This window comes from Lolium rigidum, chromosome 4 (assembly GCF_022539505.1).
Source record: "Lolium rigidum isolate FL_2022 chromosome 4, APGP_CSIRO_Lrig_0.1, whole genome shotgun sequence".
In the NCBI taxonomy this organism is placed as follows: Eukaryota; Viridiplantae; Streptophyta; class Magnoliopsida; order Poales; family Poaceae; genus Lolium; species Lolium rigidum.
This window is the reverse complement of record NC_061511.1, coordinates 258,709,828-258,724,155: the sequence shown is the minus strand read 5'-3', so window position 1 is coordinate 258,724,155 and position 14,328 is coordinate 258,709,828. Positions and strand designations below refer to the sequence as shown.

The 14,328-nt window shown below is 45.7% G+C and overlaps 1 protein-coding gene and 1 long non-coding RNA gene across 6 annotated transcripts; both read right to left on the bottom strand.

Annotated features, from left to right (window-relative positions):
- Positions 1-5,710: 5,710 nt before the first annotated feature.
- Positions 5,711-7,027, bottom strand: LOC124707773 (microtubule-binding protein TANGLED1-like). The gene is made up of 3 exons (XM_047239468.1): positions 6,923-7,027; positions 6,680-6,822; positions 5,711-6,590 (listed from the first exon to the last, which is right to left on the bottom strand). Exons 1-3 carry the CDS (start codon positions 7,025-7,027, stop codon positions 5,711-5,713), a joined length of 1,128 nt encoding a protein of 375 aa, XP_047095424.1.
- Positions 7,028-7,307: 280 nt separating this feature from the next.
- LOC124707584 lies at positions 7,308-13,882 on the bottom strand. Of its 5 annotated transcripts, none has more exons than XR_007004928.1 (5): positions 13,768-13,882; positions 12,943-12,998; positions 10,030-12,843; positions 9,496-9,534; positions 7,308-9,294 (listed from the first exon to the last, which is right to left on the bottom strand). It is a non-coding gene; the product is annotated as an uncharacterized LOC124707584 (long non-coding RNA). The 5 variants fall into 5 exon arrangements; XR_007004926.1 differs by having other exon boundaries at positions 9,496-10,127; positions 10,808-12,843; XR_007004927.1 differs by having other exon boundaries at positions 9,496-10,940; positions 11,058-12,843.
- Between the last annotated feature and the right edge of the window lie 446 nt (positions 13,883-14,328).

The following is a 14,328-nucleotide window of genomic DNA, read 5'->3' as shown; positions in this document are numbered from 1 at the left end:
GATGGTCTCTCACAAAAGATATGTCTTTGTGACGGTTTTTGGACATTGATGCGGTCTTTACAATTTAATTTTAACCTTGATTTGTACCATACACTATGAAGCCCTAACAAATATAGCGGAATAACTTTCGAAGAAAAATCGAGAAGTTAAAATTTACAAGTAACAAAAAAACCTATTTGTAAAGATAGCCGTGTTTAGTTATCGCTACTTATGTGCGAAATACCATCTTTTACAGAGCCATTTGGATCCTGAAATCTCAATATTAGTAAAGAACATAGGCGTTGTGGATTAGATTAGTGCTCAGCCAACTCCATTATCATCGGAATGGTCCGAGTAACAATTTGTATTTTTATTTACCTTTTTAGCTATTTGTATGTACTACTGTTGATGGTAATTAATAGATTGGTGGATTTTCGCAAAAAAATGCATAATCAAGTGGGTCCCATCCCGCCTTATCTACACCCCATCTCTCCTCAGACACACAGTTCTTTCCTACTGCAAAGCTAACCTATACCAAAACTAAATAAATAAAGAAAAAATGAAAAAGCCATCACCCACCTTGACGGAGTCAAGGCGGCCCGCTGGGAGAGGCGGAGCCGACGACTCCAAGCCTAGACCAAGTCGAAGGTAGCGCTATTGCGGCTAGCTGTGGTGGGCTGAAATCTAGCGAGGAAGAAACTCACCATTGGGGGAGTGCGAGTTGCAGGGTTGCGGACGCGGATCATAAGGGAGGGCTTAGAGGCATGCTTGGGGTGGCAGTTGGACCGCAGAGGAGGGTCTTTGGGCAGGATGGGGTGACGAGGATTCTCGGTAGCACGCCAGTGATAGGTGGGGTGGCCAAAAGGTTTGGCAGATGGTGGTTGCAGGGAAGACGTGGCTCACCGGAAGGTGGAGAGGAGTGGCACTCTCTGAAAGAGGAAAGAGACCATGAAGAAAGGGTTGTGATGATTTTTGTCACTGAGAATTAGCCGATTGGGTGTTAGGCGAACCTTTTGTTTATTCAACCCAACGTTACATCATCCACTAACATAGAAAGCCACACAAATATTGGTTGAGATTTCACCACTTAGCAAGTGTGCTCTGCTACTAGTCAGCAAGCCTATAAGCGCTCAGCGACTCGTTGGTTTCGACATAGTTGAAGGCCCACGTATGCAAGCAACTTTTGATATCAGCAACCATTGTACCCTGATTCTTCTCGTTGATCTCCAGTGAGCCATGCAACCCAGTGATTCCATGGTTGTGCCTTAGCTTGTGTCGGTAAAGACCTCCGTAGCCGCACGTCGACCCCCATGTGAGTACGTGCCCACTGTCTTGAACGAAGTGCGGGCGCGTAAGATACTGGTGTCCCATCGGCCTCTGCCCTGCAAGGTTACGCGACGGGCTCACCTGCAAACTATACCAACGGTGCAAGAAGTGTGGTTTCCACTTGACCCACACCTCAATGTTGTTCATCACCAACAGGGTGTCCCGAGAGACAAGTCCCAACATCCCGTGCACCACCGTGAGGAATGTACCGTCTAGTAGTCCCCTATGATAGGTGGGCGTGACGAAATCGTTGTCGAGGTCGAATGCCACAATGTCTCGAGCAACCGTAGCCCAGTATGTGGTGCCGTTGATGTCGACAATCCCAGCGCCAAGGTCACATGTCGTTCTTAGGCGAGCTGGACGTGAAAAGCACCACGTGCGCACGTGAGTTCGACATGACAGGCACGACATGTGACCTTGGTGCCAGGACTTCTCTCCGAGCGTGAACACCTGCACCGTGTTGAACACCCATTCATCGCCAAAGCGGCACGGCACGTGCACGACCCTGTACCGTCCCGTCGTTGGGTTGTACCCGAAGCTATAAGCCTGGTGCCAGCGGTGGCACTGATCTCCAGCGTCGTGACACGGCGTTGGCAGCGGCAGCGGCGGTAGGTCGAGCGTCTCGCCGGTGACCGGGTTGGCTACGGTAATGGCGTGACCCCGTCGTCGCACAGGCAGAGCAGGCCGTTGCAGGTGCCGACGACGCGCATGCCTCTGCAGCGGGGAGGCGTCCTGCTGCTCCACAGCTCCTTCAGGCGCCCCGTTTGGACGTTCACGACGAACGCGGAGCCCTGGTCGGTTACGACCAGCGTCTTGGAGCGGTGCGGAAACGAACGCTTGTCGACAAGCTTGCGCCAGCGTCGGCAGACGAGGCGGAACCGGCGGCGGGCGTTGGGCGGAAGACGTTGCAGGATCTCGACTAGGATGTCTGTTGGGAACCACCAGCTGGTGCCCCCGTGAGGATCCATTGTTGCAGCACGGCTCGCGAGCGGTGCCGACTTGATCGTGGATCGATCAATAATGGAACATTGGGTGTCAACGGCCGTCAGCTTTGTTGGTATCTCTGCCTATTTCTGTCTTGCTCGTTTAGGTTACCTTGGACTCTCTGACTATATATTGTCTTCCCATTAAGCCTACCCTGTTTAGGCGGAATACGTTAGGGTTTTGGATTTGTCGTGGAACCTTTTCTTAGGTTGAAACGTCATATACTCGTCTCAAATTTCCTGCGATTCCTGCAGAGGCCTTGATCCAGGTGACGGCCGTCCACACCCCTAATCGTCCATCTATCCAGTTGACGCCGCGCTGCAACCCGCAACAATGGATTCGCAGGAGGGCAGCCGCTGGCAATTCCCAACAGACGCCTTCGTCGAGATCCTGCTACGGCTCCCTCCCAACACCCGCCATCGTTTCCGCCTCGTCTCCCGACACTGGCGCAACGTGGTCGACGAGAGCTCGTTCATGTTTCCGCAGTGCCCCAAGACTATCGTCGTCACCGACGGGCACTCACCGTTTGTCGTCGACGACCGAACAGGGCGCCGAAGGGACCTGTGGAGCAGCGGCACGCCTCCCCGCTGTAGAAGCCTGTGCATCGTCGGCACCAGCAACGGCCTAGTCTGCATGTGCGACGATGAGGTGCCTGGCGGCGCCATCACCGTGGCCAACCCGGTCACCGGCGAGACCCTCGACGTCCCGCCTCTGCCACTGCCGCCATCGTGCGACGATGCTGACCAAGAACAGTGCCATCCTGTGCGCTGGCACCAGGCGTATAGTTTCGGGTACCTCCCCACAACGAAGCGATACAAAGTAGTGCGAGTGCCGTGCCGCTTCGACGACCAAGACTGCTTCGGCGACCAAGACTCTGAGTTCCCTACGCTGCAGGTGTTCACTCTGGGGGAGGAATCATGGCGGGAGGTTGTGATCCCAGCCAGTTTCTCGGGATGCGACCTTGGGCTCGGGATCGTCAACATCAATGGCACGATGTACTGGATAGCGGCCGACGGGCACCTCGTGTCGTTCGACCTCGAGGAAGAGTGTGCCATGCTCGTCCGCCCACAACCGTGGATGTCCAACAAGTGTTTCCTGACGGAGGTGCACGGGAGGCTTGGCGTTGTAGTTCGGGATTTCATCCTGATGGACGAGCACACCGAGGTGTGGGTTATGGACAACCCGCAGTGGAGCCGTTGGTACATATTGCAGGTGACCCCGCCCCGCAAGCGTCCGGGGCAAAGGCGGAGGGGGTACCAACGTCTCACATGCCCGCACTTTGTTCAGTATACTGATTATGTACTGACATGGGAGTCGAATTCCGGCCACGTTGGTTTGTACAAACACAAGCCAGGGAAGTATAATGAGAGAATTGGTTGGGGTAGCGGTGGTTGGGGTGGTGTTGTGGGGAGGATCGACGACAAAGACCGAGGGATGATTGTGGCAGATATCGAAGGCTGCTCGGATACTCGGGTCTTTGCTTATGTCGAGACTCGGGAGTCACTGAATGCTTACACACTTGGTGATAATTGACAGTGGAAACCCCGAGTACTTCCAAGACGAGGTATAGCTAAGGACTAGCTAAGATTGTGAGGTCTCGGGCAATATATATACTCCGTCTATAAATTGATGTCTAAGTCTTGTCTAAATCTAGTTGTATCTAGATCAACGTCTAGATACGTCTAAATTTAAAAAATCTTAGACGCCTATTTATAGACAGAGGTAGAACAGATTTGCATTCTTTGTTAGTGGATGGTGTTGGTGTAATATTGCTTTATAAGTCAATAGAGGCTACCTTAATTTCAAAAGGAAAATAAAAATTGTGGCAACATATATACTCGTATAATTTTTTCGATATTGACATGCAATGTTTTCTGAAAAACGACGCCTAAAACACAATATGTCCATTCTAGCCTGTTTGCCGATCCAATGTCAATATTAACAACCAATAATCAGAACCTTAGCTCCGTGTATTGAATCAATGTTACATACAGTTGAGCAATTAATCACTAAGAATTACTTACCACTACCTCCTAAAATGGGCTTTAGCTCTGCTGATGAATCTATATATCAATCTAAATCACCCAAAATCAACACCTCTAATCAATACCTTAACATTTCTAATGACAATTTACGGCTTGAAATAAAAGATTTTTGATGTTTTTTCCGCGAAACGGTTCATTGATGAGATTGTTACTATTCCAGATAACGCAATTCAGTTCATTTGCAGTACCTAACAAGACTCAAGATTCCATTCCGTAGCAAAGTTTTAACAGAAACAAAGTGTTCAGGAAGGGCCGCAGTTCTGTCAGACCTTCAAAGCAGATTCAACTGACTGAAGACATGAAACTGCAGCTAGATCTTTGCCTGTATTAAACTGTAATTTGGCTCAGTAGTGCCTGCACTAAACTCCGCGGTTACTAGGTGCGATGGGAGGAACTCAGCAGAATCCTGGTGCATCTGATAATTATACAAATAGTTAATTTGATATGTAATAGCAGATTCAATTGACTGCAAGACATGAAACTGCAGCTAGATCTTTGCCTGTACTAAACTGTAATTTGGCTCAGTAATGCCTGCACTAAACTCCGAGGTTACTAGGTGCGATGAGAGGAACTCAGCAGAATCCTGGTGCATCCTGATAATTATACAAATAGTTAATTCGATATGTAATAGCAGATTCAACTGACTGCAAGACATGAAACTGCAGCTAGATCTTTGCCTGTACTAAACTCTAATTTGGCTCAGTAATGCCTGCACTAAACTCCACGGTTACTAGGTGCGATGAGAGGAACTCAGCAGAATCCTGGTGCATCCTGATAATTATACAAATAGTTAATTTGATATGTAATAGGCTGGGCTTCTCCTTTGTGAAATAAGATCTCAAAAAAGTTCAGGGCAATGGGGAATGGGCAGAAGTTCTGTAGAAAAAATGTGCTTGTTTATCCAGGAAATTACAGATATTGTTGACATGAAACTGCAGCTAGATCTTTGCCTGCACTAAACCCTAATTTGGCTCAGTAATGCCTGCACTAAACTCCGCGGTTACTAGGTGCGATGATAATTATACAAATAGTTAATTCGATATGTAATAGGCTGGGCTTCTCCTTTGTGAAATAATATCTCAAAAAAGTTCAGGTCAATGGGGATTGGGCAGAAGTTCTGTAGAAAAAATGTGCTTGTTTATCCAGGAAATTACAGATATTGTTGGGTTGATGAAAACAACGAGATTCAGTTTTGCTCCAAAGTCCAAAGGCAGAATGTAACAAAGTGACCCATAGATCACTAAGCCATGTACAGTATCTCACACCGTTTTGGGTATGGTAAGGCTCGTCTTCGCAAGACGCCGAAGATCACCGCGAGTGATCATCTCACATCATCTTAAGATGATGTCCTGCTGGAGACAGTCCGCGCCGTCGCATCAAGATGATATCCTGCTCGAGACGGTGCGCGCCGTCAAGCTGACGACGGGTCGCTGCTTGAGCCCGCTCATCATGCTGCTGCTGCCGCCGACGACGCCACCATGCGTCGATGTCCTCCTCGCTTTCATTGGCGACACGAAGGATAGCCTGGCCTTTATTGGTGAAACGAGCCTTGTCGCCAGCCTGGACGGCGAGAAGGAGCACCGCCGGCTTTTCCCTGGTGGCGACACATCGACGACGGGCCTTGAATTGGGCAGCAATTTGCTTTGGCTTTTCAGCTTGGACCCCAGAGCGCCCGGCGGCGACTTGACCAGGAACTTGTGCGGCGTCTGCCGGGCCAGGACAGGGGACCGACTGCTGGAGAACCGCTTCTGTTTCTTCGCCGACGACGGCGAGGCGTACGCGGTGGAGGAGGAGGTGGGGGCGCAGAACGCGGGATTGGGGAACATCACCGTCTTCTTGGCCCACGGCCGGTTCTTGGGGGACACCCTGTTCGCCGCCACCGACGACGGCCGGCCGAGAGGCGAGGCGGGCTTGAACTGAATCCGGGACCGGACCCGCCCGCGCGACGGCGGCGTGCCGGCCTCGGCTCGCGCGGTGCCACCGCCACGCTGGCTCTGCTTCTCCTTGGCGCGGCGCGCTCGGAGCGGCGTCTGCTCCACGGGGGCGTTTTTGGTTCTCGCGACGGGGTTCGGGGTCCTGGGGGGATCGGCGACCGCCACGATGTCCCGGGCGAACTGGCTGGCCTGGACGATCTCCAGCACCGTCTCGCCGAGGAGCATCGCCGGCAACGACATCCGCCGCCACGGGGCCGCCGCGCCGTCGGCGCCGCCGAACTTGCCTTTGGGGGATCTGGTCTTCGCGGGCGTTGCCCTCATCCTGCCCAGACATACTGCTGGTCAGCGATATTCGTCCGATGGAATCATCCCAGTTCGGATCGGACGGGAGAGGGGGAGAGAGAGGCTTGCCTGACGGTCTCCTGCTTGCAGCGGATGCTGGTGCGGAGGTAGCCGCGGGTGCTGCGCGGGCTGAGGCTGACCCCGGAGACGACCTTGGCGCCGCCGGCCACCGTGTACTGCAGCTCCTGGAGCCGAGCCATGCACCGGTCCATCTGCGCGCGCGCGCGCCCAATCAACCAATCAATCAAAACCAGTAAACAAGATACTACAATCTTTCCCCAAAGAATCAAGATCCTGGCATCTCATACGTACCTTCTTGAGGGTCTCCCTGACGAGGGCGGGGTTGAGCGCGGCAGCAGCGGCGATGGCGGCCGCCGTCTGCCTGTCGGGCTTGGCGTTGGGGCTCCTGGCGACCATGGTCGTCGTGCGCCGGGGCGGTGGGCGAGCCTGACGATGATGATGAGCAGAGCGGAGCAGAGCAGGTGCGGGTTTGAAGAGGCGGGCGGCTCGTACTACGGCTGAGCCTAACGGTCGCCCCAAAGCTCAACGGCTACTTCCTGTCTCTCTCTCGGGGCACGGACTTTTCTTTCTAGAGCGCCACAGCTGGAGTCGTAAATAACACTAGCGGGACCACCGAGTCAGATTGTATACTACGCAAATTTTGCCATGTGATGAGAATTTATACCTGGCCAGCTAATTGTGAGCATTTCAAATACGGAGTAGTAAGGTCAAAAGAAAAACGGAGTAGTAGAAAAAGGCAGTGAAATACTCATATCCTAACGGTTGGGATTTCGGTTACACCAAGGATTGACTCGGAGCTTCAAATAGAAAATTCAGGGTAATGGTTCTTAAAGAGGACCAATGGTTGACAACGCCAGACATGCACAAATTAAGCAAGTTTTGTCATCGTGTTATTACTTCATTCCCCTCCAGACACTTCTTGTCCCATGGCCGAAGTCTCATCATCTATAAAAGTTGAAATTTGTGATATCGCGTTACCCCATCCGTTTAGCCTATTTTTCATGTTTATTTGACCCCTTATTATAGTTTTGTGTGGGTACTTTTAGAGAGTGGATTATAAAGTAAGCACAACACAACACAATATAACCACCAAAAACTTTTTTTTTGCGAATGATAACAACCAAGAACTTGTAATGAATCACCTTGACTCAGGCTTTATGAGTTTCTAGCCTGGTCAGAACCTGGTTCGTTTATGTGGACTAGTTCAAATGCCCGTGCGTTGCCACGGATCTTCAAATTTTATTTTTCAATACACATATATAATTCACAACTCACTACGAAAATTCAAAAAAAAATCAGTAATAACATAACATACTACAACATGATAATACACTGTGACATCTCAAACATGTGCATCGGCACATGCCTAACTCAATGACTAACCATGTTGTAAAGCAGACGGCTTGAGCTGATGTGTAACACAATGCCTAATTTAAAACAAATCAGGAATATCATAACATCCTATTATCCCATCTTGCCAGCAAAAGGAAAACAAACATGTAACAACTATAGGTTTCAAATTCTAGGTGAGAAATCAAACTTGCAAAATATTTTGACATTGTATCGAGCCAAAAGAAGCCCATGTTGTCGATATTTGTTGCCAAATTATGTGGAGCCAAAACAGGTCCCTTGAGATCATGTGTACCTCCCTTCTGTAATGAATCTACAATGTGCACACATATATTGCTTGCCAATACTTTGATATTTTTGTAACACTTATAAAAGTATTTATGTTCTTAAATATATGTAGAATTTACATCATATTGGAATATTTGCAAATGTCTGCGCTATCAGAATTTAAAACATATTGAAATTTTGTAACCCTTCTTGTATTTCTTTATAAAAGCCTCCCCATAGGCAGTAGGAGACCATCATGTAGAAATGATACAATGTTTTTTCAACACCAGAGATTAAATCAATTGATATTTCAATGTAGTAGAAAATTGAAGTTCTTACTGCAGCACGAAGTTTAAACAATGTTCCAGCTGAAAATAACATCAGTTATCACACAATCTACTCTCAATAAAAAATTGCGAGAACCTATCTTTCAAGGCTAAAAGTGTGACAACAGTTCATTAGAATATAAATGCGTTTGAATTTGGCCATTTTTCTTCTGGCTTAAACAAAAATATATATGTCAAAGGTAGTACTTCCAGCCAACCATCAGCACCAGCCAGCAAAGTATTTAATTTGTTATAGTTTCCACACTAATTGTTATAATCTCTACTCAAAACTAAGCAGACCATGATATAAAGACATATATCAGGTGCTGCTACTAACAATAATTACCATTGCTACTATCCTCACATGTCTACTTTGAATTCAGGTTTGATCTGAACACAGTGAAAACTCACTCAAATGGAACTGATGAAGTTCCATTGTAATCCCCTCCTTCCGCATCAGATATGCCTCTGACAAAATCCAAGGTATGCTAATTATAGTGAATATTTTATCATATTCTACATGCCCTCTTATACCTGTGGTGATCTTCTCTAGCAATGCTAGACTCCTGCTGCACCAATTCATCTGCTTGAACAGTCCCCAGCAGTTACACTAATGCATACTGGCCATGTGGTTACGAACCTTATATTAAAAAGTTTGATCATGCTATCACCGTCCTTTCTTCTACAGTAAGCTATTATCCATTTATGAAATGTCTTGTCCTGTCAAAGAAAAAGAATATGTCTTTAAAAAGAAAATCTTCTACGCCTCCAAATAACGATTGTGTTACAAAAGTAGAATCGCATATGGATGATTCTATGTTTCAAAAGGAGTACACACAGGTCGAGGTATAAAATTGAAATCATCTTATATATATATGCTTTTGAATTTTAAAGGTATGGCAACAAAATGTACGCACTCACAAGAATTAACCATAAACTCGCATATTTTCCAAGAGAGGCCTGCAAAAGAATTAAATTTAGTTGCTTTGAACAAGCGAATGAAATAAAGATTTGGTCAGCTCATGTTGAATGACTTAAACAGAAGCAATGGTCAGCTCATCTTGAAAGACTTAAAGAAGCAACAGGGGAACAGGATCTTGGCAACAATATTCACCCTGACCATAAATCTACTTACTTATTTGGATACAACACAAGCCATAACCAAAACATAATTAAGTTTTAGAACCTGATAGCAGGCCGAGAATTGAATAATAATAATATAATACTATTCCAATATCATTTCTCTTATAGCAAAGGGTGAATTGGCTTCATGTCACTGAGAAAAATAATATCATTATTACCAGTTTTCCAATTGTTAATCTTTTATGACATAATTCAAATTAGGTTTGCCAAAAGAGCGGATCCAAATTCCTGAGTTGGAATTTTGTATTCAGAGCCAAGAGTTGAAATATATTTAGTGCACATGGAAGTGACTAATAGAGTGCTTTAATGTACCGTGTTTGGACGTCTTTCTGTAAGAAAAAGGCAGGGCTGAGAGAACAAGCTTGTAGTAATTGTTCAGGACGTACCCTAATCCACTTCACAGCAGCAAGCTACAGTAGTAATTGTTCAGTAAAAATCAATACGTTGCATGCAGGCAATAGACCTTCAGTGGTATGCACTCCCACAAATATTCAGTATATTTACAAATTTACAAGATATCTCTGGTCTCTCCATCTCTATTATTCTCAAAAACCTTCCTTCGTAGGTTAAGGGCAGAGTGACATGAATTTCACTTTTATACTGGCAGCTCTAATCTAAGACTACAAAAACATCCAGTTTAAATACAGATCAGACAATCAGTCATCAATTCATACTCTCCCTAATATGTAGGTCTCACTACAGGTTATTTCTCTTGACATAGTAAGAGAAAACTGCACGATCATAGAGCAAGCTACAATTATATCAAGCTTCTGTGGTTCCAAAAAATTATATCATGCTTCTAATAGTCAATATTGTTTTATGAATGGAAGAAAATGGTAGAAGGAGGTCTTAATAAAACAGACAAAACAAATGTTCCATCCATATATAGGCGAACAAAACGATACCACCTTCTATTGGACCTATGTTGTATGTTCCCAGGAATATTATAGTCTCCTGTTAAGATAGGTGCACAATCAGAATTCATGTGCAGTTCACCACACCGTTTTGTTGAGCTAGTCTGAATATACATGGTTGACTTTCCTAGGGAAGAAAAGTCTTAATGGTATAAGTCGAGTCCAAAAGGGATTACCTGAGAAACAGCCAGCTGGTCTCTAATACCATGAACTGAAAAAAAAAACTTAATGTTTTATTGCCTGAGAAACAACCAGCTGGTTCAGCTTTGTATGCCAAAATGGGAGTTAACATCAGCTAGCGCTTCCCACCTGCAATCAGTATCACAGTAGAAACACCATACATTCAAGCATCACATAGAGATTATTTGGCATATGGGGAACATGTCAGTGCTTGTAGTGGAGTTAATTTCAGAGTTCTGACAATACCAACGGGCATGGGTGGGATGCTGCTGCCAATCCCCTGCTGAAGCCCTCGGAGGATCGGCAAACGAAAACATGTTTTAAGCCCACGTCAACGATCACACTTGTATTTACACATAATTTATCTTGCTCCTTGGAGCCTCCATATCCATTTCAGTCGAGAGATACACCAGGATATACCTGATCAGCATGTATTTATTCTGGAAGACGATAGTATATGCAACTACTTTAGTTTCCATGACAAGATTGAACTTTGGAATTGGCTTCCCAAGGCCACACAAGAACATATGTTAATATTATTGAGAAGTTACGGTAACAGTTAATGTACGACAACTCCAAGAAAATAAAAGGAGATTTAATGGATCATTTGCATTTGGGTTCATTTTGGTAAACGCAAATAGGAAAACATCATATCTGAATCGAACCAAAAAAAGTATGACTTGTATAATTCCCTTTGTTTAAACATCGGGCACGAAATGAACATCAAATATATTTTTTCCCTTAAGGAAAACAGCCCCATAAATAGTGTGAAGAACAAAAAAGACCTGCGACGACTACGAAAAAAGGAGCCTGGGGTGCTTGTGATCTTCTCTATAATGAAATAGGTATGATTTGAGAATGGATTTAATAAGCGATGTGGCATGATTACCATCCTGGAAAACATATACGCAGCACATCCGGAGACTTAAAAACATAATAGCATTAGAAGATGCATGCTTCTCATGCACTTGATTTCAAATACACGGATCAAGAAATAGCAAGAATCCGAAAATAGAACAAGAAACTGCTAAAATAAGATACTGTAGGAAAATCTCGATTCTTGAATGAATACATATATCCTCTAATACGCTCTAACCTTAAAGTACTACTGCAGTGCTTGACATTCGGGGTCACATGAAAAAACATATTTATATCTTATCTATTTGCTTATTCAAATCAATTTTATCTACAAACTTGAGACAAACCTGAAACCAGGAGCCACGATTAGATTTTGCATAGCTAGAACAAGACCGGGATATAAGTCGAATGACATAATAAACATCTCAATCAAACTGTTCTCCCCATGGAAAGAATCTTTTTCACTCAAGTAATTATGAGGAGTAGAATCCGAGAAATTATTTGTTGGTGAAAACTGTTATATCTCAGTGCTAAAATAATCGTTACCAAATAGAAGGTTCGGATCTTCTCCTTTTGTTTTCTAATAATGGTGGAATTATTTATTCCATAAGGTAAAACTACAGTGGCATATAATCAAATACCATGTTTGAACCACACTAACGATTATGACTTAACACTTCTATGCCCACCAGTTTTTGGCCTTCTTTTAGGCCCGAGGTTTGAAACTCAGTATGTTGGGTTTTATGTTTATCACATATTTTGTTATTTCAGTGTGAATCAAATAGCTCTTTTGTACCAACAAAAATGCATTGGATATTGATTTGATTAAAATTTTGCCTGCAAGTTTTTCATGGTCATATCGAGATGGTTGTCCAGAATTTCATATATCCTAGATCATCAGGTCTCTAAACAAATGAATCGCAAAGACAAGAAAACACTCAGTGGGCGCTTCCAAATAGGAATCGGACGGAAACATGCTGGTTGTGAGTGGACTCACCAGAGTGGCAGCGCAAGAACGGCACTGTATCTCTTGGAGCATGTGGGAGGTATAGTTTGCCTCATTCTGAAAATCATTCTGCAGTTTTCACATGGCAAAAGTACAAAAAACGGAGAACCAATATTTGTTTCCATTCAAATCCTCTATGGTGTTGCAACGGACTGCTTTTGAACTCGCCTGCAAATAGCCATATGATGTTGTGAATAGAATAGTGCGACTTTGGAGGGTTTCGGGATGCTTCAAAAGAATAAAAGATAATGAGATATGCACGTTTACCTACAATGCTGCACAATTTTGCTTCTGAAATTTTCCTCCACCGAAATGCGTGGCTTCTGAATTTTTTGTTCCCCCAGAGGGTTTCAGGTTGCAAGAAAGCAAGTTGTTGTTAGAGTATAGAAATTTTCTTACTGAAGCTTCAGGTATGTCTTCAGGAGTTCACGCAATAAGATCCATGCAAATGAACTTGAATGCCCCATAAGGCCACAGAAGACAATTCTTGAATGTTCCATACAAAATGAATCTAGTCATCTATTTCTAATGTAACTTCAAGAAATTAAGCTGGTTTGATGCACTCAGAGAGAAGAAACCCAAATAAAGGGTGGTTCTCAACTGCTCATTCAGAGATGGGTTTTCTTCCTCTTGAGACCCAGCAAAAAAGAAAAAATGTCGAGATTAAGCTATTATGCCATTTAAGAGTTTACTTCCGTGCACGCTAGACAACTATCAACCGTCGCCCAGCCTGTTTCTCCTTGTCTCACTGACGGGTGCCAAAATTTCAGCATCTTTAGCAATATTCAATCCCTGGATCCATCTGTCATTTAAATTGAAAAAACAGAGGAATACCAAAGAGATCTCAACACCAAACAGGTAGAGGGCAGAAGGCTTTGGAGTAGCGCAGTAATCAAAACTGAATGATTAGTGACATTTAGGAATCAGAAGAGGGACTTTTCGCTGCAAATCCATTAGATCGAGAGAGAGACTTGCCCCCATCCAGGACCAGAGTTATCTTGGTTGCTCGAGGTCGTTGGGGGAGGGACAGCCTGTGTTGTGATGCGGAACCGAAACCGAGGAAGAGGAAGGGGGTCAGGCATACCAGCGTACCTTGCCGGGCGATGGAGATGGTAGTCATCATTCCCTGGACCGGACCGCCCCTTCCGTTCGTATCCCTCCTCCCGCAAGGGCATGGCGGGCGTCGTCAGGAACAGGCCGTCGAAACTTGAGGCGAGCGGAACCGAATAGGCGCCTGCTGAGGCGAGAAACGGGCTGAGAGCGTTGATCCAGGCGAGGGAGCTGCTGCGGACTGCGGTAGCCACCCGCGGCAGCGCTGAAGTCACGGCGAGGGGAACCAGGGCCGAGGAACGGGAGGCAGGCGCGGCGACGTCACGGTCGAGGAAGGCCTGGGATCTGTGTTTCACCGTTCGAAGGAGGTGGACGTAGCTGTGCCGCCGCCAAAGTCATGCCGTCGTGGGGAGAGAGCGATTATTTTGGTGCGAGGTTTGGGAAGGGAGCGAAGGTCACGGCTGAAGAAGCGCAGATTTTAATTGGGCTGGCCCACGTGGACGACGAAGCGCGACAACGATGCGAACGACGAAAGATTCGACGTATTGGCAGAATAGGGAACACCTTCGTTCTTTTTAAGTAGTGTAGATTTAGTCAAGAACT

What these genes read in the sequence shown, in the direction of transcription:
- LOC124707773 (XM_047239468.1), bottom strand. Translation starts at nt 7,027, where the DNA reads ATGGTCGCCAGGAGCCCCAACGCCAAGCCCGACAGGCAGACGGCGGCC. An exon ending in TCAGGGAGACCCTCAAGAAG is followed by an intron (nt 6,823 to 6,922) that starts GTACGTATGAGA and finishes GCGCGCGCGCAG; the next exon opens with ATGGACCGGTGCATGGCTCG. An exon ending in TGCAAGCAGGAGACCGTCAG is followed by an intron (nt 6,591 to 6,679) that starts GCAAGCCTCTCT and finishes ATGTCTGGGCAG; the next exon opens with GATGAGGGCAACGCCCGCGA.